The following is a 24328-nucleotide window of genomic DNA, read 5'->3' on the forward strand; positions in this document are numbered from 1 at the left end:
AATCCCACCACCCACACACTCCATCACGCTCCGTTCCAGAGGCACCCCTTCAGAAACATCCCTTTTTGGCCTCCGTTTCTCCTCGCTTCAGATCTCGATCCATACGAGAGAGGTTTTAGGGCAGGAGAGATGAAAACGTGGAGCGGTTTTCTCTATGGGGAATCCCTGAGTGCATGCGAGGAGAGCTGGATTCGGTTATGATTTGAAAGAAAAACAAAAATTGGGTAATTGGTAATAACAGTGGGAGAGCACATGGCTTTTACGCGGAGAGTATGCCTATATGACATGCAGGGAGACTCGCGGCCTCGTTTGCCCTGAGAGGGAGGACGGGGGACATCTTGAGTTCTGTGACTAAGCAAAAAACGAGGTGAAATATTCAGACAATAATATGATGGTGTTTTTCATAAGGTTCACGTTGAAGCTAGGCCTACATTGCTGCTATCAGACAGGCTCGTCAACGTAGCCCCTAAACGCGAAGAGGACGAAATAGATGGGACACAATAATAGTCTGTTTCGATCCTTTAGCCTTCTCTCGAATAACTTTTGAAATCATCCCCATTGAAATTCTGTGTTCGCTTGAGAAATATTCGCGATACAATTTGAGGAGTGAGAATTTTTTAAGTATTTTCTCACTCAAAACGACTGCAAAGTAGCCCGTGTCGAGGGAACGCGAGGGAAGTCTCCTAAATCATTTTGCGCTCCCTGTAAGAGAAATGTTGTATTTGACAGTAATCTGAGGTGGGAGGAAAAACAATATTTTAATATTTCTGCGTTCCGAGACCGATATATTTTGCGCACAAAACGTTTGTAAAATAAATAATTTAAAACGTTTTATTCAAAAAAAAAAAAATAATTAATTTCTAAAACTGCGTTCAAAGCTTTTGTGATAGAAATCGTTTTTAGGAAACAGGACAACGGTAATTCAGCAGACTACACTAACAGAAAGCAAAGTGTTTTCTGGGGACAGTAGGCTATTTCTGCAAGAACGCAAATTCGAATTTATAATTTTCGGATTTTTCATCGCTGCTTTCCCCTTAGGGGCTCCTTGTTAACGTGAAATGGAGAGCTGATAAAATGGAACCGCGGCCGAATAAATGCAGGGGGACCGAAGGGGAGGCCCGGGGGGTGAGAGAGATGAAACGAGGGAGAGAAAGGATGGGAGAGGAGCGAGAGAGGGTGAACGAAAGGGAGAGCTCCGTTCCATGGAGCCGGCGCAAGAATTTATGATCAGGAAGGGGGTTGAAAGTGTAATTTACGGTCCACTCTCTACCGTTTTTCTGCCCTCCCCTCTGTAATGAGAAACTGCTGTTGCGGTTGGAGGGTGCGAACCCTTTTAAGCTCCTCCCCCTGGCGATGACACATCATTAGTTTTTATTTCTGTCCCAAGTTTTACGGCCCTCGCCCGGGCACCAACTAGCGCCGTACACGCTCAACCACAATCGCTATTCCGTTTGAACGCCAATCACGCATGTACACACACCTTCCTCCCCTATCCTGAGACAGACCACCCCAGTGAAACGCTGCTGTGCTCCGCCACAGCTAAATATTATTATTATACCGATCATATGCACTTACATTATTTCAACAACCGCGCGTTGTCATCTCAGCCAGACAGGTATGCAAAAATTGTGATATATGATGTACAGGGGAATGACAGTTCATGTCCATGCATATTTGGTTCATAAAGAGATGTTTACTTTAAAGGCTTCATAAAACATGTATGTATAACATGTAAAGGTCCCCAAAAATAAATGCAAATTGTCTTATTTCAACGAGATGGAGGCTAGTTGTCATACTCTTTACATCTGATAGTTCATTTTTGTATTTCCGTTTGTATTTGCACATCCCATGGCCATTAAAATCTATGCCATTATCAGTCAGGAAAAAAAAAACAGCCCTGGACTTCCACTGAAATGTACTACACACACAAAAAATAGCATTTAGAAACTGCAACCGATGTTTATTTAGATGTTTATTTACCTTGAAGACTTTTATAGAAATAGATATACAATAACAATAAGTATATTGCATCGAGATTAACGGAAGCTGACATTTTCAGTGTCACTCTGGGTGTATATGGTGAACACCCACTGATCGGGGGTTGCATTTCCCAAAAGCATCGTAAGCCTATAGATCATAAAAACCATTAGCACCGGTGGTCTCTACAATCTACTTTTGCTTTTGGAAAATGCGGCCCGGTCAGCAAGCTATGGAAGGCAATCAGACTAAGAAAAGTGTGACTGGATGCTACATGTAGATAACTGTATGATGTACAGCATTACTTCCACAGATATTGATACTGTATGTTGCAAAGCATTATGAATGATGTGATATATTGTATTTATTTGAACCATGATAACTGAGCAATGAAAAACCTACAAGACATATAATCAATGCGATTTAAGCATTATGCTGGTTTAGTTCCTCAATGGCTTGGTCACACAAAGTGTACTGTAGGTTTCTGCTGACCTCTCTCTCCCCCTCACTTCACAACATAAAGGTGCACACAAGAACACGGATTTAAAAACACACAACACATTTGACACACACACACACACACAGAGACAAAATCTTTCATATACATACTTCAACACTGTACATTCCTCATATTATTGCTGCCTTCTTCTGTGCAGAAAATACTGTATTTATTTCCCCCTAATCGCAAGACTTTTATTTTACATAAACCACCCCATCAGTTGTAAGTCATAAGTGCTTTGTCTCTAGATATATAATAATACTTTTTTTGCATCATTTTTGGATAGTTTCTTCATCGTTAAAGTTCTTCTTTCTCCACATTCTCTCTGTAAACCACAATATCAGTTCCAGTGCCTTCTTTTGTTATAAACAACAGAAAAAAACAAGATATAAAAAGCACTTAAAAAAAAAAAAAAAGAAAAAAAAAATTCACTCTGAGACAGACTCACAGACAGACTCCAGACTGTTTGCTACCTGTCACGAACATAAGGAGATCCAACTCTGGAGAAAAAGAATGTGATTACAGCTGGATTAGGTGAACCACAAGAGATTCTAATGTATTTTAGATGTTCTTTAAGCAATGTTAGGACGGTGGGCCTCATTTGCAGTGATGTCTATAGTTCAGAAGCCTTTCCAATAGGTCTAAAGAGGAACATATGGAACATTTCGCCAACCACAAACAATGTTGTTTCCTGTGGGAAGGCTTACAAAAAGATGACCCTGCACACGCACAGCGCACAGTCTTTCTGGATGCTTCCAAATAGCATGAGACTAACCAACCTAGCTCCTTGGTTCCCTCAAACTTCACTCAGTTCACACAATTCATTATTCAGTACAGCAATCCTCCAGTTCTCATTGAGCATGTTTAACGTGTAGCAGCGTTATTCCTTTTTTTCCTTTTTTGCATAACTTTGATATTGTCACAATCAAAAACGGTTTGTCTTCAGCCGATGAAGATGGGCCAGTCGTTCTCCTTTCTTAGGCCCACCTGACACCACCATAAGATTAGGTCACCATGCTCGTTGTAATAGTGGCGACAGTGGTGGACCGGTTCGGGGTCTTTTTTTTCTTGTTGCCCCCTTTGCCACTTTCTTTGGAGTCCCGTCCACGATTCTTGACGTTTTTCTCTCCGCGGTTTTGCGGATTCTTCTTAGTTTCTCCTGAATAAAAGAAATGTGCAATTAGATGATTTAAAAACCTCACTAAGTGTTATATTCAACTCGTATTTTTAAAAGAAAAAAAAATTCATTTACTAACTTAATGTAAATGATTTATAAAAAATAGATAGCTCTAAAGCTGTGCTGCACATTTTAGTGTATATCCAAATGTACAAAAATGCATAAACGTTTCACATAAAAAATTATAAATACGGATAACGTCATGCTGAACTGTAGTGCTGTCCAAAAAAAAAGTACTGAAAAACACAGGCTGGTTCGTTTCCCATCAGCTTCACTTGCACTACACTACAAGGGGGAGTCAGGGCCTCCAAACTGACTGATATTTGTTATGAAGTGAGTGTTGTGAGTCTCAATGTTCCCTGGAAACCAAAGTCAACACTCATTTGGTGCTGGAGAGCATTCACTCTGCACTTGATAACATGAGCCACAAACACAGCCACTCTGCGACTCCTGAAATTGGCTCTCTGCTCTTCTCAAGGGCCTGATGTTTTACCACAAACTGTTGCATTTGTTTCTGCATAAAATGTATGATTAAAAATAGAATAGAAATGATGCGCACAAACATTTGTTTAATTAAACCTTTGATGGTTAATGAGTTATATAAAAAGCATTTTCACTTTTACAGATTTTTTTTTTGACTGGAAATGGCATCATCGTAAACACATAAAAGACAACTTTCCTTGGCAGAGTTTAATGGACTTGATTCGAACAACAAAACAAGCAATAATTAGCATTCCCTTAGTTTGTCTAACAGAACTGCCAAAGCCTGTAAAGCACAAACAGCTATTCTTTTTGCTATATATAAGCCTATATCAAAGATATGATGTTGATGCCTGTTACATTATTGAAGCATCAGCAACTGAATATTTCCACAATATTAAAAGAGAAAGTGCTGTACTGCTGTGCATTTCAGAGTAACATTTTCTGATAAAGTGTCACTATACATCAGTGTGTTTTGAACAAATCAGCTTATTGAATGATTCAACAACTTACTCAATGACTAAAACCATTTAAGAAGGCCAATTTGGAGTGAGAACAATCATGGTCGCCATATTGGAGGGCAGAAGTGCATTAAACTGGCCACCTCAAAGGGCCCTTCAAAATAAAAGACTTTGCTTCCATGTTTCCAAGTTTAATTGTGCAATGGCGTCACTTTTGTTGACTCATCAAAATGACGTAAAGCGTGTTCCAAGTAACAGAAGGGATTTTGAAGGAATAAGGAATTGGGATGAGCCCTTCCGAATGGAACAAAGTGAGTCACTTGTTTGGTTCCTGAATGAATCAGTGTGTTTCCAGATTAGAGAAGCAGAGATAACTGGTGTATGTACTGTATCACAGTCTTATTGTTGAGATGATTTCTGAAGTGTTCCACAAACAAAAGCAGTCTAACACAACTGTATCGTTTAGTATTCACTGCTTTGAGAACAGCAATGCCGTGTGAAGAATTCAAAGGCCTTGAGTTTACAAAATGCGTTTACTCCAGTGTCGGTTAATCATGATTTTAAAACCAAGGTGAAACGAAAAAACATGGAAGGAAATGGAGCTTTAAACTTTGGATCCACATGGAGGAGACTTGTTAGCTTTGATAAAGCGGTAAGAGCGCTTGGGGAGGATCCATTCATTTATGACAGCAATAATTACAGTGCTGCTCAATCCAACCTAAACACCGTTGCCTGACAAAGGCAATCACGCGTTTAGCGTATTCGGTTTTCGTGCAAAGACATTTATTAAGCTACAGGAAGGGGAAGAGAAATGGGGGGGGGGGCTTGGCAAAATCAACACAAAGCGTGAGATCTGCAGACCAGTAAATCACCGGTGTTATACAAGCACTGCCCCCTGTGATTTTTACAGCAGCCCTGTCAGCCAATTCCTGCAGATGTATTCACAGCCTTGCTAATTTAGCACGAGGTGCACATTTACGCACTGAGAAAAAAAAAAAGCCAATCGGGTCATGCAACCCGTTACCTATGGGTTTTTGACACCTGAGCTGCATTAATTCTTTTCGGCCTGAGAACTGCAGTGGTGTTGCTGTGCTTTTCTGGCTAAAAACATGTTTTGACTCCAGCCAGCACATAACTGATCCTATCTTAACACAGTTAGGGAAAGCATGATATTATGAGATTGAACTACAAACAAATGAGTTTACATGTGTCCAGGCCTATTAGTTCATTATGGTTCTCTCTCTCCGAAAGCTTTTCCGACAAGTGGACTCTCTAAGTTTAGAAATTTGGCAGGCGACATAGCACTTTTATGGGGCAGTTTATAATATTTCACTGTTAATTATTCTTATGGACCCTGGGTGGAAATTCTTTCCACAAATACGGGCGTCATGCAGAGTAAATTTGCCTCTCATTTCTCAAATGGCGCTGTCACACCTAGTCCAGCAAAGCATGGAGCCTACTTCTCCCGACAGAAGAACAGTGAGCGCTTGATCTTGTGAGGCTGTTCGCACAGATGAAGACGTAATTTCCAGGAACAAACTGTTTCTCAACCGTGTGAAGACAACTAAGCACTCTAGAAGGTATGTTCGGGTGTTTATTTTAAGAACCACTCAAAGCGGGATGCTACGATTAGCTTAGACTGAGTCATGGATCATGCCATTTCCTAAACTTATATGAATCACTCGGAATACATGATTAAATTAAAGGAGACCTCTGGTTTGGGAGATATATACTGGAAGACATTAAAGAGAAAATACAAAAATAGATGATGAGTGAAAGCAATTACAATCACACAAACACTATTTATTAGCCTGGATTGATTTCTGAATTGGCACTGGCACTGCAAGGTCTGCTGTAAACCATTCAGTTGTAAATTTCATAAAACGTTCACGAAAACAATCTGAGCAAATGAGCTATTTTATGTTTGAAAGTTTTCAAAAGGTCTGACATTCGAAACCATCACGCTGACTACAAACACGAGATCCAGTAAGGTTTGAGGCTTTTTGCAATTCCTTCTTTTCCACTCACTGTACTTTCTTGTCTGCATGGCAGATTTGAATATTCAGTCTTCACACAAAGCAACTGATTGACTTCAGGAATACAGCATACAAAATGTAATGGCTGTTTATCATACTTTTAAGTGATTTTTTAAGCTTGATAATTACAATCATCTTCTAGTCCTTGTTTTCAATAATAAAAATATCATTCAAGTTTAAAGCTGCACAAGGGTTTTTGTTTTGAGCAAATTAGTCCTTTTATATTAGCCTACCTCTGTATACTTTTGAGTCATTTATAAATATAGTATATAAGTACTGTGTAAGTATATAATGTTGTAAAAAATTTGTAAGTTATTTTAAAATAATATTAGAATTTTATTAGAATATTGAATTTTAATGCATTTAATAAAAATAATTAATAACTAAAATAATTTAATAATAATTCAAATTTTAAATATTGTTCACTATTTTATCTAAAAAATAATTTATTACTGTGATGGGAAACCTGAAAACAGTTGTGCTGCTTCATTTTTTTAAATGTATTAATTTAATTGTTTTAGAAACCTTCACATTTTTTCATCTTTGATGAATAAAATTATATAAAAGGACAGCATTTATTTTCTTTTTTTTTGTTATGCAAAAATACTAATAATTTTAACACATCCGTACTGAGTAATTTTTACTCAAATTAATTTTTGAATGATGTGTAAGCACTCAATTAACCGATGAGCTAAAAATTATTGTTTTTGCCATTTTTTTGTAGGCTCAAACTGTTTTCTTCCAATCAAACGCCTACATTTTAGGCTGAAATCTACACACGCCATCCAGGAGAGTATAACAGTCAAGCATTTTCAGACTTTTACGAACAAGATTACAGCCAACAGGTCCACTACAGGTCCACTAACATTCATTCCGCTCGAGAGCCAGAGCAGCATATTAACCTCACTTTCCAGTAAGTTAAAGCAACAAACAAAAGGCCGCCCTCAGATCCGCAGCCAGCGACGAAAAGATTACAAACCAGCTGGGCTTCTGTTTATTTACTGGGAACACTCAAGGATTTATTTACAGTGTATTATGTCAAAAAACCATAAATAAACGAAATCAAATTAGTTCCAGGAGACTGTTTACATGTTTTTCCAAGTGGCCAAAAATGATAAATGATCAATAAATCAACGAATCTGTAATTTGCAAACATGCATATTGAAGTTGGATAACAGATTTCACGCATTCCTTTCAGCACAACCATTTCCTATCCATCCACTTTCCAACATTTTTGTGTTGTTCTTTCTCTGATTTACCTTTGCAAGGGATCTTTTTCTGCACGGTACATCTTTGGGTCTGTGTCTCTGGGACGCAGCCCGAGGGTGGAGAGGCCCCTGTGGAAGTGGCAGGACTTGGAAGCTGTAAGGGCTCCCTGGTACGGGTCTGGTTACCCTTTTTAAAGCCACATGTTTTGTTTTTCTTCATGCAAGGGCCCCATGGACTCCACTCACTTAGATCACATTGGACTGCAACACAGACATAAAAAAAAAAACGGAATAACCATTTTTTAGAATGAATCTAGTATACACCAATTACACAATTTACTATATTTTCAGACAACAGGGAAAATACAGAAATTACTTGGGGTTTGTACATTTTGTTCCTCTGGAAGGGGTCTAAGAAACAAGTTACTCCAAACAAAAGTTGAAGAAATTGCATTAGGAAACCCCAAAGAATTCACAGCAGAGATTCAGACTTCCATTTCCAGATTCATTTTCCAATTAAATTTAGCTAAAAAGCAGAGCATGTGTTATGAGGTAGGCTCCATTTTTATTTAACGTAATGACAAGCTGTCAGGGTTCAGAGCCCCTATTGCTTTAAACGGTTTCAAGCAGTTTTCAAGTCTTTTCTAAGTATCCTATTTTTTTCGGTCTAAAGTGGTTGGGGGCAGGATGGTCAAAGGGAACTCATCTCAGCCAAAAACAATCACAGACTGAAAAATACACATTAGAAGTGGTGCACTGACCCGCTGACGCAGGTGAGGCATCATAAGCTTTGGCAAAATGTCACACTGAAAGCGGAGGCTCCCCATTTAAAGGCCAAATAGCCTGGAGGAGCCAGCACCACCATTGCGAGTAATGCTATTAGCGCTGTGTTTGCTTGCTTCTGACAGAAATACTTTCAAAAGAAATCAATAAAAACCCTTATCATCCAACAGGCCTTTTGCCAACGTTCCAATCATCAGCGATTGAGAAACCACAGAAAAAAAGAAATCAGAATAGAAGGAAAGAAAAGCACAAGGTATTCGAGAAGTTTACAATTTTATCATTCCATTAGCGTAACTGAGTCGCAACAGCTATTCATATAAAAGTCATTCCCTGAAAGAAGTGCCAAGTGACACGCACTAAACTGAAAACCTTATATACTAGCTATATACAAAATAAAACCATATCAGATTCTGATTTATGTATTACGGTTATAAAATATTATATTATTGTGTGATGATAGTGTACTGTAATACAGTAAACTTTTATATTTGAGCCTGGACCACAAATGTCATAAGTCGCACGGATATATTTGTAGCAACAGCCTGCATGAGTCAATAATATCGATTCGACTTTTATGTCACAAATATTAAGCAAATATCATGTAAGATCATGTTCCATAAAAATATTTTGTGAATTTCCTATCGTAAATATATCAAAGCTTAATTTTTAATTATTAATATGCATTGAGAGGCTGAGAACTTCGTTTGAAGGCGAATTCCTATTTTTGTTTTTTTTATTCACCCTCAGATTCCAGATTTTCATATAGTTGTACCTCAGCCAAATGATTTCCTATCCTATGAAACCATGCACCAATGGACAACTTGTTTATTTAACTTTCAGACAATGTATGATTCTCAATTAAAAAAGAAAAATACCCTTATGACTGGTTTTGTGGTCATGGTTCGCATATAATGGAAATTTATTAAACACTGTATTAACTACAAAATACAATTCTGTGTTCACGGTGTCTTTTGAAATCACAAACATGTAAAAGTATGATGTAGAAAACTGTTGTTCTCTTTTCCGGATTAAATTTTTGGACGCATAAACAATATACAGTAGTAAACATATGAAGTGGATCAAAAAAATTCAGCAAGACAAGAACACATTTTGATTATAGTTTTTAGGACAGCTTTGATGAAAGCTTTTGATCCACTTATATATAATAGAAAATGCATTTGTACAACCTCATGCAAGTATAATGCTGTAAACCCCTGGCTTGTGCAGCTCACTCACCTACACACTCCATGGTGCCATTGACGGTGAATCCTTCAGGACAGCTGGAGAAACACCGCCCTCTGTGTGAGTACAGGCCCTCCTTACATTTTGTGCAAAAGTTTCGGCTAAAACATGCCTCACAGTTTTCTATTTTACATTCTGAAATGAAGAAAAACAATAACAGTTACATATTGATTTTACAAAAACATTTTACTTAAATAATTCTTTTGAACGAGTGGACCACCAATCTGGTGACTGGTGATTATTATTAAGGCTCTTAGAGAGTTTCTTACCCAAAAAGTAGTCAGTTCAAGAATGTCAAGACTCTCATTGCAAGCCTGTCGTCTTTGATCAAACTTACAAACTGCGTCAAATTGGGGGCAATTGTGGATTTTGGCAGAATAAAAACCAGACAACTACCAAATGAAACAAAATCTATTTCCCCACCCCTAACCCCTTCAAAATGATCATCATTATCTCATTTTGATAAACAGAGGTTTTAGTTCTTAACCATAAATCTCATTCTTTTCTTTTGGTGATTTTGGATAACTCCTGAAAGGATTTACAGTGAGGTTCAAAAGTCTAAAACCTGATGATCGTGTCATTCAGAATGATTTGAGATGTTTTAAAGTACTTCAGTGGAAGCATGAGCAAATGTTCTCATTTTAGGTCATGTTTGAAATCCTAAAACTGATTATTTCCCGTTTTAAATGTGATATTAAATCCCCTTTTCTTCCTCTAAATGACACAGACTGAACTTTAAATGGAAAAACTACAAATATATTCGCAGTACAGATTTCGATGCAATTGCAGTGAAAAGGTGCAAACATGAGATTCTTAAATTTTTGTTCGAATACCTGGGACATTCTCAGAGCAGAAGTGCACGGATATCTCGGATATCACCGAGTCCCGGGCCAAAAGCAGAAGAGGGCCTAACAACATACTTGAGCTGTGTTTTTTCTTATAACCTCTGCTCTCAATTACTACTTTAAATGCCTGACAACTAAATTAGTAATGTTTGGAGCAAATTCTTTTGCACTCAAGCATTTACAAATGTACCCTTAATGCAAGACAAATGTTGTTAACAAGACATCATGGGGATCTGGAGACAAATCAAATGCAAGCAGTTGATTGAATAATTGCAACGGGGCAGCCACTCAGAGGCCTGAGATGAAGGAGGGATTCGCATGCACAGCTGTCTTTCAAAAAAAGGACAAAACACTCGAAATGAGAAAGAAACCAACACGTCAGAGGGAAATGTTGACAAGAAGGCGTCCGATTTGGAGTCAACACCTGTGGATACGACGTATTTTGGTCTCAATGTGTGGATCATAAAAATACTTAAGCTAACAAGCGGACAGCTGCATGTGGTATTTCAAAGCAAGTGTAAAGTATACAGTCAAGAAATGATGAATTAAAGGCTCCAGAGGGTTGTGAAATAAAAACAGCGCTCCACTAATTTCTCACTTCCCTTGATGCTAACATTTAAATTTAAGGTTATCTAGAATGAAAGTTTAAATCAAAACCATCTGAGAGGTATTAGGCGGAGTGATGCAAGAGTGTATCTTGGTAACAAAAGTATTTTCTTCCTATAACAAAATATAATGACTCCAAGCTGTGGTTCACACTAATTGGCTATCAAAACATGCTTGAAAAGGGAGCAGGACGTTCAATTTACAACTGGAAAAGCTCTTTTAGGTTGAAGTTAGAAAAGGCTCATATAAAGCTATTCATTTCCTCCCACAACAGGAGTGAAGAGGTACCACCAATCAATTTACGAGAGGTATTTCCTTGCTTATCCACCGCTATCCCCTGCTTTGCCTTTATCACTGTAAAAATGCTCACGCACATGATGGGAACGGGCAGCCGAGTCACTGGCTGAAACCTAGAGAGCACTATTAAAACAAAGAGGATGATTAAAGGTAAATCCTCATTATGATTTTTGCGTAGGTTTTGCGTAGAAAGACTGAAAAATATGGCCAGAGTTGAACTACCATGAACTCTGTATTTACAGCCTACAATAATAACACAGACTTCCTAGAAGAAACAGACAAACAGCCGCGTATTACCAATGTTTTGCTTTGCCTTACATCCCCCAACCCTGTTTTTCACCCACAGAGTAAGAGAAAACAGATCACTGGCTCAGCATTTGGCATCCACTGGTCCGATGCGCTAGTTTAATATCACTGGTGGTTACGGTATTAATGAATGTGGTGAATAATGTGATTGTTTCGGAATTGCACAATTTGTGCCATCTTTCCGAAGATGTTAAACACTATTTAACTGACGTTAAAGCCTTGCAAATGGGCTCATTTTATGATGCTGTGCTGTTCAGATAATTCATCTTCATTGTTCAGGAAGAGAGCGGGCAAGCTGCACATATTTTTGTTTTTTTATGCTAATACGTCTAAAGAATATGAAAACAGTCATATTTTGGAAAATAGGGACGCTGTTCTATTTTTTGATTGGCTCAGTTTACCTTATTATCTCCTACTTATTTACAGTTTTGAAACTAGGAAAATGTACCCAAGCAAAGACTCACGTGTGCATTTGTTCATATCACGATTTCGAATGCCGTAATATCCAACAGGACAGGCAGCGAGGCAAATGCCTATCTGACGGATGTCATTCCGCTCCAGTAGGATGAAGAGCCGGGGTCGACATTTAAGACAGCCGTTGTACTCTGAGCAGTGTTCACAGCCATTCGAGCACGATGGTGGTACTTCAGTGCTTACTGATGGAAGAAAAAAAGAGAGAAATCAGAGTGCGCATGATACTGGCAGCATTTCCTTACGGTTTAGAAGACCTTTTATAATAAAGTGCTTACAATTACTAGTTAAGTAAACAAGTTATGTGCTTTCCAGATCACTGCTACCTATATTTTAACGTGTATACAGAACACAACCAAGATAAGTTTACCATCACCCCTGAATATCAAGATAAATAAACTCACATCATACAAAAAAAGACAGACCAACAGATAGATAGATAGATAGATAGATAGATAGATAGATAGATAGATAGATAGATAGATAGATAGATAGATAGATGGTTATTTCAGCAGTGCTGTATATAATAATACAAAGGCTATAAAAGTAACATAATTCATTTGGGAAAGCACTGTCAGGGTCAGCTATGGAGAACGAGGCCTGAAACTTCAGTCTGTACTTGTTCTGTCCAGGTGCCCCAAAACGCTGACACACGACAAAATAAAATCAGTTACAGATATCTAAGAAAGCTCACTCATCCCTTGTGACTTCCATGCCTTGCTTGTAACATCCAAAAATTTCTGCGTTTGAGGCCAAGAAGAAATAAACGATTACTCCGAAAGCATGTCAGAGTGAACATCCTGTTCCTGGTAGGCCGACTGGAGTCAAAACTGCGGTCATCTGCTTTAATTTACGAGTCTATGTGTGTAGCATTAGCTCTAAATATACACTCTCAGAGGGCAATCAATCTCTGTGCTGAAAAGTGTTAAAACGGCATCCCACTGTAAATAAGCTGCGAGTACAGTGATGTAACGTAATAGATAAATACAACCCAAATTTTTACATGACAGACATGCCTATTAAATCACATGATCTCATGCATCAAACTAAAAAATTGATTTTAACCACTAAACGTCAATATTAATCTACTATTAATATTCAGTAGCAAGGACTCCCTGGTGGGTCCAGCTGAAAAGGAGAAAAAAAAATCTATAAAAAGATTATTACAAGTGGTTCTACTCAGGCAATGGGGTGTCCTTCATCCGATTACTGCTTTACTCTCACAAGCTGAAATAAATGAGAAAGTCTCTCAGCAGGAACAATAAATATGAAACTAGGATTATAAATGATAAATGTCAATGATTGTTTTGCACGGGTCTATTAAGCAGCAGGAAGGTTGGTTGGAAATCATCATACAACTTATAATACCCTTCAAATCTTTATTGCTTCAATGATAATCAAATGATAAATTATTAGAGAATCAAAATCTTCCCTGAAACGAAAAAGCAGTCTATGTAGTAAGCGCATCATTAAACATAGGCCTAATAGACCAATCCATAGGATTGGACATTTAGCTCAATGTAGTGTATAACATAAACTAAGTTCTAATAAATCAATCCAACCTGAACTTGACAGCACCATCCATAAAGTAAAAAAAAAGTACTCTCAGATGACTGTAAACCATTAAATTTTAATTAAATTATTGCTTTGTATTATATTTTACATTAGCATGTTCACTGTTTATGCATTTACATCATGGGTTGCATCTCAAAAAGAATGCACAGCAACACTTTTTTTCTTAAAATCTGGTCTAAAAAGAGTCCCTAATTTAAAATTGGCCTTAAAATATACTTGAAGAAAATATAAGATAGCAATGTTATTTTTTGTACACATCTTGCTGTTTCAGCTTATTTGTATTGTGTTTTGCATTTCTTAAAAAAACAAAAACAAAAAGAAAACCAAAAAACGTTTTTCTTTTTGCAGCTCACACGTTTCCCCCTTGAAACCATAAAATGAGCAATTGTATCCAGTTGAATAGCATAAAACTATTTTGCTATCCCAGAGAAACATTAGGTGTGGTGATGAATTGTACTTTAAAAAATTAAAGCTTTCCACTTCATTAACAGATAAGTGTGAAAAAGACCAAAACCCCTGCGGGAGTTGCCTAGAATTTGCAATGACCTAAAACCTTAGAGAGGAACAAAAGTGAATTTTGCATTGAGATATTTCTTGGAAAGTAGCAAGAACTGTTCATCAGCAGCATTTTGAGTGTGTTCAATAAACAAGACTTTTGGCTGCATCTATCACATTCATTGATTCAAGGTTAGCTGGAAAAAAAAATCATCCCACTTACTGCATTAAACTTTGCACAAGAATATATCTTTACTTATATTTAATTTACGTGATTTTCTTTTCCACTAGCAAATGCATTTTGTCTCGTTTAAAACATTAGCCTAATAATTTTTTTTAAACGTTTATGCTTAAAGCAAAGGGAAATAAACGTAAATCAAAATATATTCCCTGCAAACGCATCTTATTGCTTACGCAATTTTAAAAATTTAAATTCATCTTGTTTAAAGAATGGCAGAAATACAGATTAAAAAGTATTTTTGCTATGTACATATGTGAGCAGAATGGCTGAATGCCTTTTTGCCGCGAGAGGCGCCGTGCCATGAAATTAATGTACGGAGTGGTGTCATAATTTAAAACAGTTTATAACGAGCAAAAATAAACACTTAGACAAAATGAAATATTAGATGTTTTGCTGGTATGGTTTGGATATTTTATGGGAAGGGAAAAAAGCAGTGTGACTGCTGATCAGTCACTTGTGTAAAAACAGCTGTCAGAGGTGTTTGCTTTCATTTTGTTGATAAAACTGCTAGAAAACTCCGCTATCAAGAAGCACTGGTTAGACAAGCTTACGCTGAGGTCAAGAAGTCTTAACAGATTGTGAAGCACCAGCAGATTTATTTCTCCAAGTAACGCGCTGTTTATTTCTCTTCAGATAGCTTTACATTCTGGCATTGTTTTGACTTGCACTTCTAGGCTTCCTCGTGTTACATGATTTCTAGCTTTAGCTACCAGCTATAACTCTCACAACACAATATATGTTTATTTTGTTGCTTATAGCTTGTGGCCGGTCTATAAATGTAAATAATAGTACTGTCTCTTAATAACAAAATGAAATAATAGCAGTCTAACTAGTCGCAAATGCCACACAGATTTGTGTACAGACAGTGTACTTTTACCTACAACCTCCTCTAGAGGAGGCTGTACACTCCTCAACACTGCCAGCAGGGGCCAATGTACAGTTTACACTGAATAAAGACAATATTAACCTTTAAGGTCAAATTAGAAAAAAAAAGTAAATCATCAGGTCGACTTTCTAACATTACACCTAATGCTTTATTGCGTATTTGATAGCAGTACAAAAAAATGGGACTTTCCAAAACCATAAAAGTGTATGAAATACTAAACCTGCATCAATACTAAATACTAAACCTCTTATTCTGAGATGTGCACACATATATAATATTGGGTTAATTTTTCCTCCATTATTCCGAAGCCTCTTAAGTATTTACTTCAAGAATATTTGATAGCGGTATACGAAACAAAGAAATGAGACAAATAAGAAACACTAATTCTGTGTCAGTGCTCTTTCACGCATAAGAAAATATTTCAGTTATCAGAGTGAGTTCTGCTGCAAAAAAAAAACTGAAAAGTCATTAAAAGGTAAGTGCTGCTTTGAAGATGCAAAAATGAAATGTGTTAGGCGTTATGTTAATTTATTCAGGCAAATACAAGGCTCTAATAAGTGAAATTTGGCCATGCTTAGGAACATAACATGCTCATTTACAATCTACCCTTAAAAACAAAGTTACTATTAAAAGCGACAGAACAGGTTCTACACAAGCAATATCCCACCAAACGGTTTAAAAAAAAAAAAAAAACTCCAAAAAACACAGAAATGCGCAAATAATGTTGCATTGTGTCTCAAGGGACAGTGAGGTATCTAATGAAGTGACCTTAAGAAAGAAACAGAAAGAGACATCAGAACTCACTTCGTCTCTGTCTTCTTGCTTTGGAGGCCTTGAGGTTATCGCCGTGACCCATGGAGCCGAGGAAGATAACTGCCAGCGCCACCAGTCCCAAATGCATAGTCCCTGCTGCCCAGTCACGCTGGGTCCCGCCTGCAGGCAGACAGATCACAGCTGAGGGGGCCCCTTTCACGCTGTGGCAGGTGGAACGAAGTCGACTACAGCCGGTCGCGACGCCCTTGGCTGAAGGCCTCTGCCGCTGCAAGTCCGTACATGTTCAGAGAACAAACCATAGCACTCGCGAGGATGAAGATGGGAACGGTGAAGTTCTGGGTACAGAGAGCCGGGCGAGAGGAGTGATGAGATCTTGTGGACAACGCGAACTACCCTTCAACCCATGAAGCCGGGGGCCAAACCGAGAGGAGAGAGAAGCTCGCGGCGGTCGCAGCCAGGAGATCCTAACGTGAGTGAGCAACCCAGCCCAGGAGCATGTGTCTTATTAGGGATGCTGGGAGGAGGAGGGGGAGTGCCGAAAAAAAAAAAAAACGAGAGAGATGGAGAGAGGTTCTGGACTCCTACGCGTGACAACGCATCCGTCAGTGCCAAAATCTGCTGCGGAGAGACAGACAAAAAGGGGCGAGCGAGGGAAGGAGGGAGTTGGATGAGGAGAGGAGTGGGTGAATGGGGGAGAAAAAAGCACAATGAGACATGTATATAAAACGGTACTTTGTAAAGTCAGCATGTCAAAAGAAAATCCAAATATCTTGCCCAAGGGAAGAGGTGCAAGTTTTTCAATTTTATGCTTTGAAAAGTGAATACTTTGAAAAAAACTTTTAGATTTTCTGTAAACTGTCATAAAATACTTTTTGGAATCAAGGAAAAGACGATGGAAAGAAAATAGCCTTACGCAGGGCTTACATAACTGCACTCTTTCATCTCTATCACTGCTCTTTCTCAACGAAGTTCAGCATTTCTGCGCTCTAAATTTGTTAAATTGATTCATGAAAGTCTGGTTTGGAACTATAAATGCGGACACAATAGTTTGAGTAACATAACCCCGAAACTGGTATTTTGTCAGTTTAAACCACACATTCCTGCCATGCTTATTTTTTCCTTGGCCAGATAGATTCATGAGCCGGGAAAGCAAACAAAATGTTTCATTTTAAATGTAATTTCCCATTAAGACTGACAAGAGCTGAAGTGTTCGGCCGCTAAAGCTAAAGTTGATTCGACCAGAAACAGAGCACCGTGAAACAAATACCACAATAACCTTCGGTCGATGCACATCCAAAAGTATGAAATGAAAAAAAAAAAGAAAAAAGAAAAAAACATGTTTACCCCATTTGTCAGAAAACAATAGTCTGAAAAATGTCTCTCAAAACAGCGAAAGCGTTCACATTTACACCTCTCACTATGACAGATAGATATGTTTATAGAATGATTCTTAATCACATTCCAGCAGAAATGGATGAGCGTTCTGGTTTTACGCAAGAGAGACATCATGCCTGGAAGTATCAGGAAAGCAGGGCCATATTTGGCCACAGGTCCTCTGGATCTTGTATCATGTTATTTGTTAATTCTTAGCATACCAAAAAGTGCTTTTAAATGCCAACAAAAACTCTACAGATCTATATTTCATTTAAGCAATTCAGCACTCCTCAGAAATGAGAAGCTGACTCTATAAATTGTAATTTATGAACCAGCATGCAAGACAAACATGATTTTCCCTCGGTTTGGTTTGAATTTGACTTCAAACGGGTGAAAGTACACACACTCTGTGCAAATATGTCATGCAACAGTAAAACATTATCAAGGAAAAGTGTAAAAGTGTTTAATTGTAGCATGACAAATATCACAAACAACAACAACAAAAAATCGCTCTCCTTGCTAAATGGCTGTTAACAGGATCTTTTGGTTACAGTGATGTGGTAAAACCAAGCGAAAGCAAAGATTAATAAACCACATACACAGATGTGGTAGCGGATGTGGTTTAAATGAAGGAAAAATAAGGAAATAATATTTATCTTGCACATCAGGCATTAAAACGATGATCTCTCTCCAGTCTGGAAGGAATAAGAAGGAATCTCCTCTTTCCACCAAAACTTACGGACATCTTCGCTCCACTAAGTTTATTTATCTTAGACAATGAATAATACTCAGATGTCTTCGACACTTTCTCCGTATTTATCAGAAAGAGCCAAAACCTCCTGTTGTCTGCTGTTCATAGCACTCGTCAGCAATATTAATTAGGAGAGATATGTCAAGACTGACGCACAGATTTATCCAGAAAATAAAAGATGATGTTCTGTGAGAGGGAAACAAGCTCAGGTGAAGTCAAAAAAGGGAAAATATCTGGAGATACAAAATCTAAAGGAAAAATCTAATCAAAAGGAGAAATCTAATCAAAAAACATTGCATAAAGCCTTCCTCTTTTACCAATATTCAATATCTACAGTTAAGTCTAATCCAAGCAAATCTTTAATAAATTATACTCTTGTTTCACAAAGAAACCTCTGAGTGTGACAAGAGGCATCCCCACCATCTGACTGATTATCCCTTGAGCTTTTCTTAGGGCACTGTGACAACTTTTCATGTTTGAAGTCTCATCCATTAACAGACAGCAGATACACAGTTTTTCTGTTTCGCTCATTCAGTCCCTTTTCATGAGAAGTAGATTAAATTGTCTTTTGCGTAAATTCTCTTGATGCATCAACTGCAAAGTGCAACGATACATCTTCGAATCACAATAATGATGATTAGTTAAGAACTAACTTTTTCGGGCAGAAAACCAGTTTTGAATTTCATTTCTGTCTGCGACTGCTCTATAAATTGCTTCGTTCCAAAATGAAGATAAAATCACACTTAACTTTGAGCTAAAATAAATGCAGCTAAATATATTAAAGATTTTATATATGCATATAAACTATAGTAATATTAACATTGTATTACGAAAATAAAATATATGAAAATAATATGATATTTAGCCTATCAACAATCCCACCAGTGGTCTAAACTCTAGTCTTTTTCTCTATATCCACAACTGTTTTTCTTTGTTTCTTCTCTCTGCCTTTTTCCATCTTGTATGACAAAGGCCAACAGCCCAGCTTATTGCACAGAACATATGTTCGAGCCGTTGCATTACCCAGCAAGTTCAGGCGGAACCATGAAAAAGGTCAGAGCAATAAACAGGCCATAAACAGAGTCTGTAATAAAGCAGAGCAAACCCAGAGTGGATGTCTGTCTGGCCTGCTCTGGAACCATGGCTCAGACCCCCTGGAAATCCTCCGCTCCAGGAAACCCAGAGAAATGAGGAAAGACAGTTAAACGTTCAACATCCCTCCCAAACCGCTTGCTATAAAAGCTTATGGACTAGACTCAAGATGGTGATGCACAGACAAAGAATTAGTTCCGGTGTTTAAAATGGTTAAATGATTTTTTCAGTATACATGGCAGCCAAACGTATAAAACTACAAAACTAGCCAATAATCACGCAACAACTATTACTAAAGCGTACAATAAATCTGATGTCTTCAGTCAGCACGGTAACTCGTGTGATTCAGTACGCTTAAGGATGACCACTCTTTGCCCTCAAGATTACACGGTCTCGATCTGAAGTCAATCTACGCCAGCACCCATGAGTCAGGAACACAGCACCGTCATCTAAACGTCTGTCTGTGACAGTAAGTGATGCTGTTTAATCTGTGTACTGGCAGCATGCGTGCATCTGTCAAACTGCACCTGTCTTCATATATATTCCGTCATTTCTCCCTCTGGACTGGTCCTCTCAACAACACTTACTGGTTTTACTGCAGAAAGCTGGTGCCAGATTACCTAACACTGGGCCAGAGACAGAACAACGGATGTTTAAAAGCCATGAGATCTGGATTTTAGGAAATCCATCACTTGGAAGACCCTCCATCTTTAAAGGTTCGGCATCTCTAAATAGCTGCGTGCTCACTGTTTTTGCTTTCTATTTGTCCCTCAATAACAAATGAAAGACAAACGCTAATTTTTTGGTCTAGAAATCTCAATTCTTGAATAAAAATAATTCCAAATAATCAATACAAAAAATATGTATTTTATTCTTATTGGTATTTAGAATAATTAGCTAACTAAAACAGAAATAACAATAACACTGTTTAACTCTAATAACACAATAACATATTTAACAACTATCATTTTTGTTGTGAAATATTTTTATTTTGCAATGTAATTAATATATTTTTGCAATAACAATATTTCAAATAATCATTTTGTTCTTAATATTAATAATCAACATTTCGTAATACAATATAAAAAAGCTACAAAAAAGATTGTTGCTGTTTTTAATATTTCATTTTTATTTCATTCAGAAATATTATTATAATAATAATTATGTTTAGGAATTGGAAATAAGTTTAGCCTTAGAGTATAAAATCTTGAAATAATAAAACCGAAGTAGCCTATGAAACATAGACTGTCCGTCGTAGCCTAAAAATCGCGACAGATAATCAAATAATAAAAATATTATCAAGGACAGATAATAAAAATGCTCTCTATTGTAACAATGAAAAGTTTTGCGTTTAGAGTCACGGTCCAATTAAATCGGCTTTTAAGATGTTAAAGTAAATTCATTCCTTGGCGATCTCTCAGACGTAAATGTATATTTTAACGCACTAGAAATAATGAAGTAAGCCGATCGTATAACCTACCTACTATGTATCGCGAGCTTCCTATTGATCCACTGAGCGCGAGGCTCTAAATGTGTCTGTAATACGGGCTTCTCCTCGCGCTGCTAGCAGACACCAGCGGCTGACCAACAGACTGCCTACTGGGATTATTATGGGACAAGCGCTTCTTGACTTGCTTTGACTTCGGTTAAAATGTCATGACAGTTTACATCAGTGTCCCAGTGCGTAATCTGAGCAATAGTGGGCATGGGAGAAAGGAAAAGAAACAAAAAAAAAAGACTTTAAATAGAAAATCCCATGGATAAATCCCCTAATTCCACTGAACTGCGTTTATAATGGAGACGACAGAGGCCTGGTTTATTTTGCGGTTCTCTGTCGTAATTCTGAAGCAAGTCCCACATAAATCCACTTTTAAACTCCGGACAGCATCCAAATCATTGCGGAGAGCTTCTACCTCACGAAGTTTGCATCCAACTCCATCTAGAGCCGTTTCGGCGTGCTGGAGGTTGAGCTGGCCCCTCCCCTCGAAACACACACTGAGAGACAAAAAACCTGTGATGGAATTGAGGAGAAACGTTGTTTATTTAGATGTTCACCTTAACAGCACACATCCATCCGTCTGTCTGTGATAACAAAATTAATAAAAAAAACTTCTGTCGAGACCATTTTTAATGCATTATACGTTTAAATACTTCATGCTGTTTAAAGTAAAGAATTTTCCAAACATTTAGTAGTGAAGTGCCCTAAATTATTTGAGGAGTATGAATATATGCATTTTATTATTTGGAAAAAAAAAAAAAATTCAACCTTAAAGTTCTGACAATCAGCATTTGTCTTGTTTGCTGTCTCCTGTGCGTGATAATCTATAACCACAGACAGAGAGCTGAATGTTTTCTTGATTTGCTGTGTAAACACATTTCTTACTTCAGTGTGGCATTATTAGGTATACTTGTAGATTCAGATGTAGCCTTTATGTCACCTTTGTTTATGAATGGGTTTAAATGATAATAATAAAATGATAACGCTTTGATAACTAATTCAGAGTCTGGATCTGGGCTGCAGTTCATTCATTCCTAACCTCTGATTGAAAGGAAAAAAAAAACAAATGTAAAAAAAAAAAAAAAAAAAAAAAAAAAATGGGCTAAATGTTTACTTGATCCTTAAGGAATTATTTAATGTATTATGCTTAATATTTATTCTGAACAGCATATGTTGACTTTCAGCATAGAGGTCATATTATTTTACTTGGTGTGATTTATCCTCCTCCGCCGAATGTGTGCATCAAACAACCTCTTTATTTAAAATCTTTCATTATTTAAATTTGCACATTTGCAGCATAAATATCTTGGTCTTTTGTTCCCAAAAGCACACAGTTTATACTGTAAACAAATAACATTGATGTAACCATTACATAGTCACATTCTAGCTTTTATTTCTGGGTGGCACCTGATAATGGTTCTATGCCCAGAACACATGGACAGCATCCAGAGCAACACATTAAACAGCATAATCAGCATGTTACAAGGCTGACATTATAAACTCTGTCAAATCATTTAGCAAATAAAGGAACTTTATACCTGCCAGTGAGCTATTAGCCTGCATATGCTTACTGCTGGGAAGTCACGCTATCATTTGATATCAACGAAAGCTAATTCTTTACAATACGCTTTCAGATGTATTCAGGAACCCAAGCACTGCAAAATCATTTTTTACGTCACAACAGCATCAGTCTTGTTGAGGATAAGCTCCATAGGCAAGAAATCACAAAATAGTAGTGAAGAGTGGGCTGTCAGCAGTCAAACTCTGATGAATGACTGAATTACGTCATGTCTATAGCCAATCAGGAAAACCCAATGCGTTTTACAGCGACGAGAAGCTACTTAAATAACTAACCTAAATTAGGCTAACCCTAATTTAAAGTTGCTGTTTTAAAAATAAAAGTTACTGTAGAAAAACCTAACAAAATAAAAGGTCAAATTAAGTCGCAAACACAGTAAACAATCATAATTTATTCAGATTTTAATCCGTTTGTGTATGCGAACAGTCCGAACGAACCGATTCAGTACAATTTTACGATGAGTCGTTTCACAGGTTGGTCATTGGTTTTAATAAAAACAACTGCTGAATTACTGAAATTTTATTTAAATAAGCAAAATTCAGTTAGTTACTCACCGTCACGAGCGTTTCTTCTTTGCAGTTTAGTGCCGCCCTTGACTAAAGGCATGGAGAGCTTCTTAAAGCCTCAGATAGTATAGATTTGTGTAAAACTGGCCGGATTATCAGGATAGTTATGCTAGATAGTGACAACTGTGGCTTGTAAGTTAAAACAAGTGCAAGATTATAATTTTTTTATTAGGTAACCACCATTGTGTACTCATTCATACTCAATCTGGGATGTAAATGCTGAGGTAGGTTAATTTATTCATAACTCTCTTGTCGGCTACACTAGTTTTGACTGTTTTTCAGCTTGATGGAAAGCACTGTAGGCTACTGAAATATTATTCACCCTTGGCAATATACACAAATGTCTAGGTTCAGATCTTAATAACAATTAAATAACGAACTAAATGTAAAACTAAGAATCAATAGCATAAATAAAATTAAAAAAATTTTTCCAGCTGTTTCAGAACACATTCAAATGTATTGTGAAATTAACTGTCAGTGTTAAATCTTTACCAATGCTTGACTTTATTAGCACACATCCAGCTATACTTGTCATTTAGGTCTACTGGAAGGTTTTCACAACTTTTTACAAATAATCCTGATCTAATGAGAAAATGTAACTATTTTACAAGTTGTCTAATGCTTTTGTATGAATTGGTTTGTATAAAAGCGTAACATTTTTAGAGCCAAATACGTACAATCCAAATCCAACACAACCAGCCCCTGAGTGGGGCGTAAGAAGATTGTACAGAAATGTATGAATTTTTAAGGTTTTATAGTTGGTAAAATAATAACAAATTACCAGGAGAGTGTGTTGTCCTGGCCCAGTCCGGTTTGGGGCTGAGCCTGCAATGTTTGTGTTAGCAAGTTATGTTTTCTTTTTTCTTTTTTTAACCACCAGCTTACATATCATGATGATATCTAAGTCATCTAGATTTCCTCAATTGTTTTAGCTTGTCTTCTGCTTGACCAATCTTTGGATTGCTTGTCAGGACAAAGTTTAGAGTGCGTGCCATAGTCTAATAAAGAGCAGGAGAGTTTTCTTATGAGTTTTGGCTGAGCTACCAATATAAAAGAAAATATGTATTGTTTACACCAGATCTGGCCTCATATAAACCAACCTTGCATGA

General features: G+C 37.3%; 1 protein-coding gene across 1 annotated transcript; it reads right to left on the reverse strand.

Annotated features, from left to right (window-relative positions):
• Positions 1-1939: 1939 nt before the first annotated feature.
• On the reverse strand, positions 1940-21479 carry rspo1 (R-spondin 1). Its single transcript, XM_043260043.1, has 6 exons — positions 21057-21479; positions 16390-16977; positions 12382-12573; positions 9858-9998; positions 7890-8099; positions 1940-3635 (listed from the first exon to the last, which is right to left on the reverse strand). Exons 2-6 carry the CDS (start codon positions 16484-16486, stop codon positions 3481-3483), a joined length of 795 nt encoding a protein of 264 aa, XP_043115978.1. The 5' UTR covers positions 16487-16977; positions 21057-21479; the 3' UTR covers positions 1940-3480.
• Positions 21480-24328: the final 2849 nt, after the last annotated feature.

This window comes from Puntigrus tetrazona, chromosome 16, assembly GCF_018831695.1.
Source record: "Puntigrus tetrazona isolate hp1 chromosome 16, ASM1883169v1, whole genome shotgun sequence".
Lineage (NCBI taxonomy): Eukaryota > Metazoa > Chordata > Actinopteri > Cypriniformes > Cyprinidae > Puntigrus > Puntigrus tetrazona.